At 57.8% G+C, this 230-nt stretch overlaps 1 protein-coding gene across 1 annotated transcript in view; it reads right to left on the bottom strand.

Annotated features, from left to right (window-relative positions):
• Positions 1-230, bottom strand: part of LOC119592339 — a 39276-nt gene that overhangs the window by 27877 nt on the left and 11169 nt on the right. The window contains 1 exon segment of the mRNA XM_037941166.1: positions 15-202. Coding sequence (XP_037797094.1) covers positions 15-202 — 188 coding nt within the window.

Below are 230 nucleotides of genomic sequence, written 5' to 3'. Positions count from 1 at the left end.
GATGCAAGACCTACCCTGTCGGTGATAAGGGGTTTCGGCTGCTCGAGCTCCTTTTCCGAGGGCGTGGCTTCGATCCCGCACAGCTCGTAGGAGGAGCCAGTGATGTCATAGTTATTCACTCTCCGCCGACGAGAGAACTGGAGCGCCCACACCTCCACGACCTTACACAGCCAACGCAGCCAGTACACGAACCATACGTCTGTGGGGAGGAGGTCGTAGATAGGTCGTAG

The sequence above is a fragment of the Penaeus monodon genome, chromosome 30 (assembly GCF_015228065.2).
Source record: "Penaeus monodon isolate SGIC_2016 chromosome 30, NSTDA_Pmon_1, whole genome shotgun sequence".
NCBI lineage: Eukaryota > Metazoa > Arthropoda > Malacostraca > Decapoda > Penaeidae > Penaeus > Penaeus monodon.
Note: the sequence above shows the minus strand (reverse complement) of the source record. Positions and strands in the feature narration are given on the sequence as shown.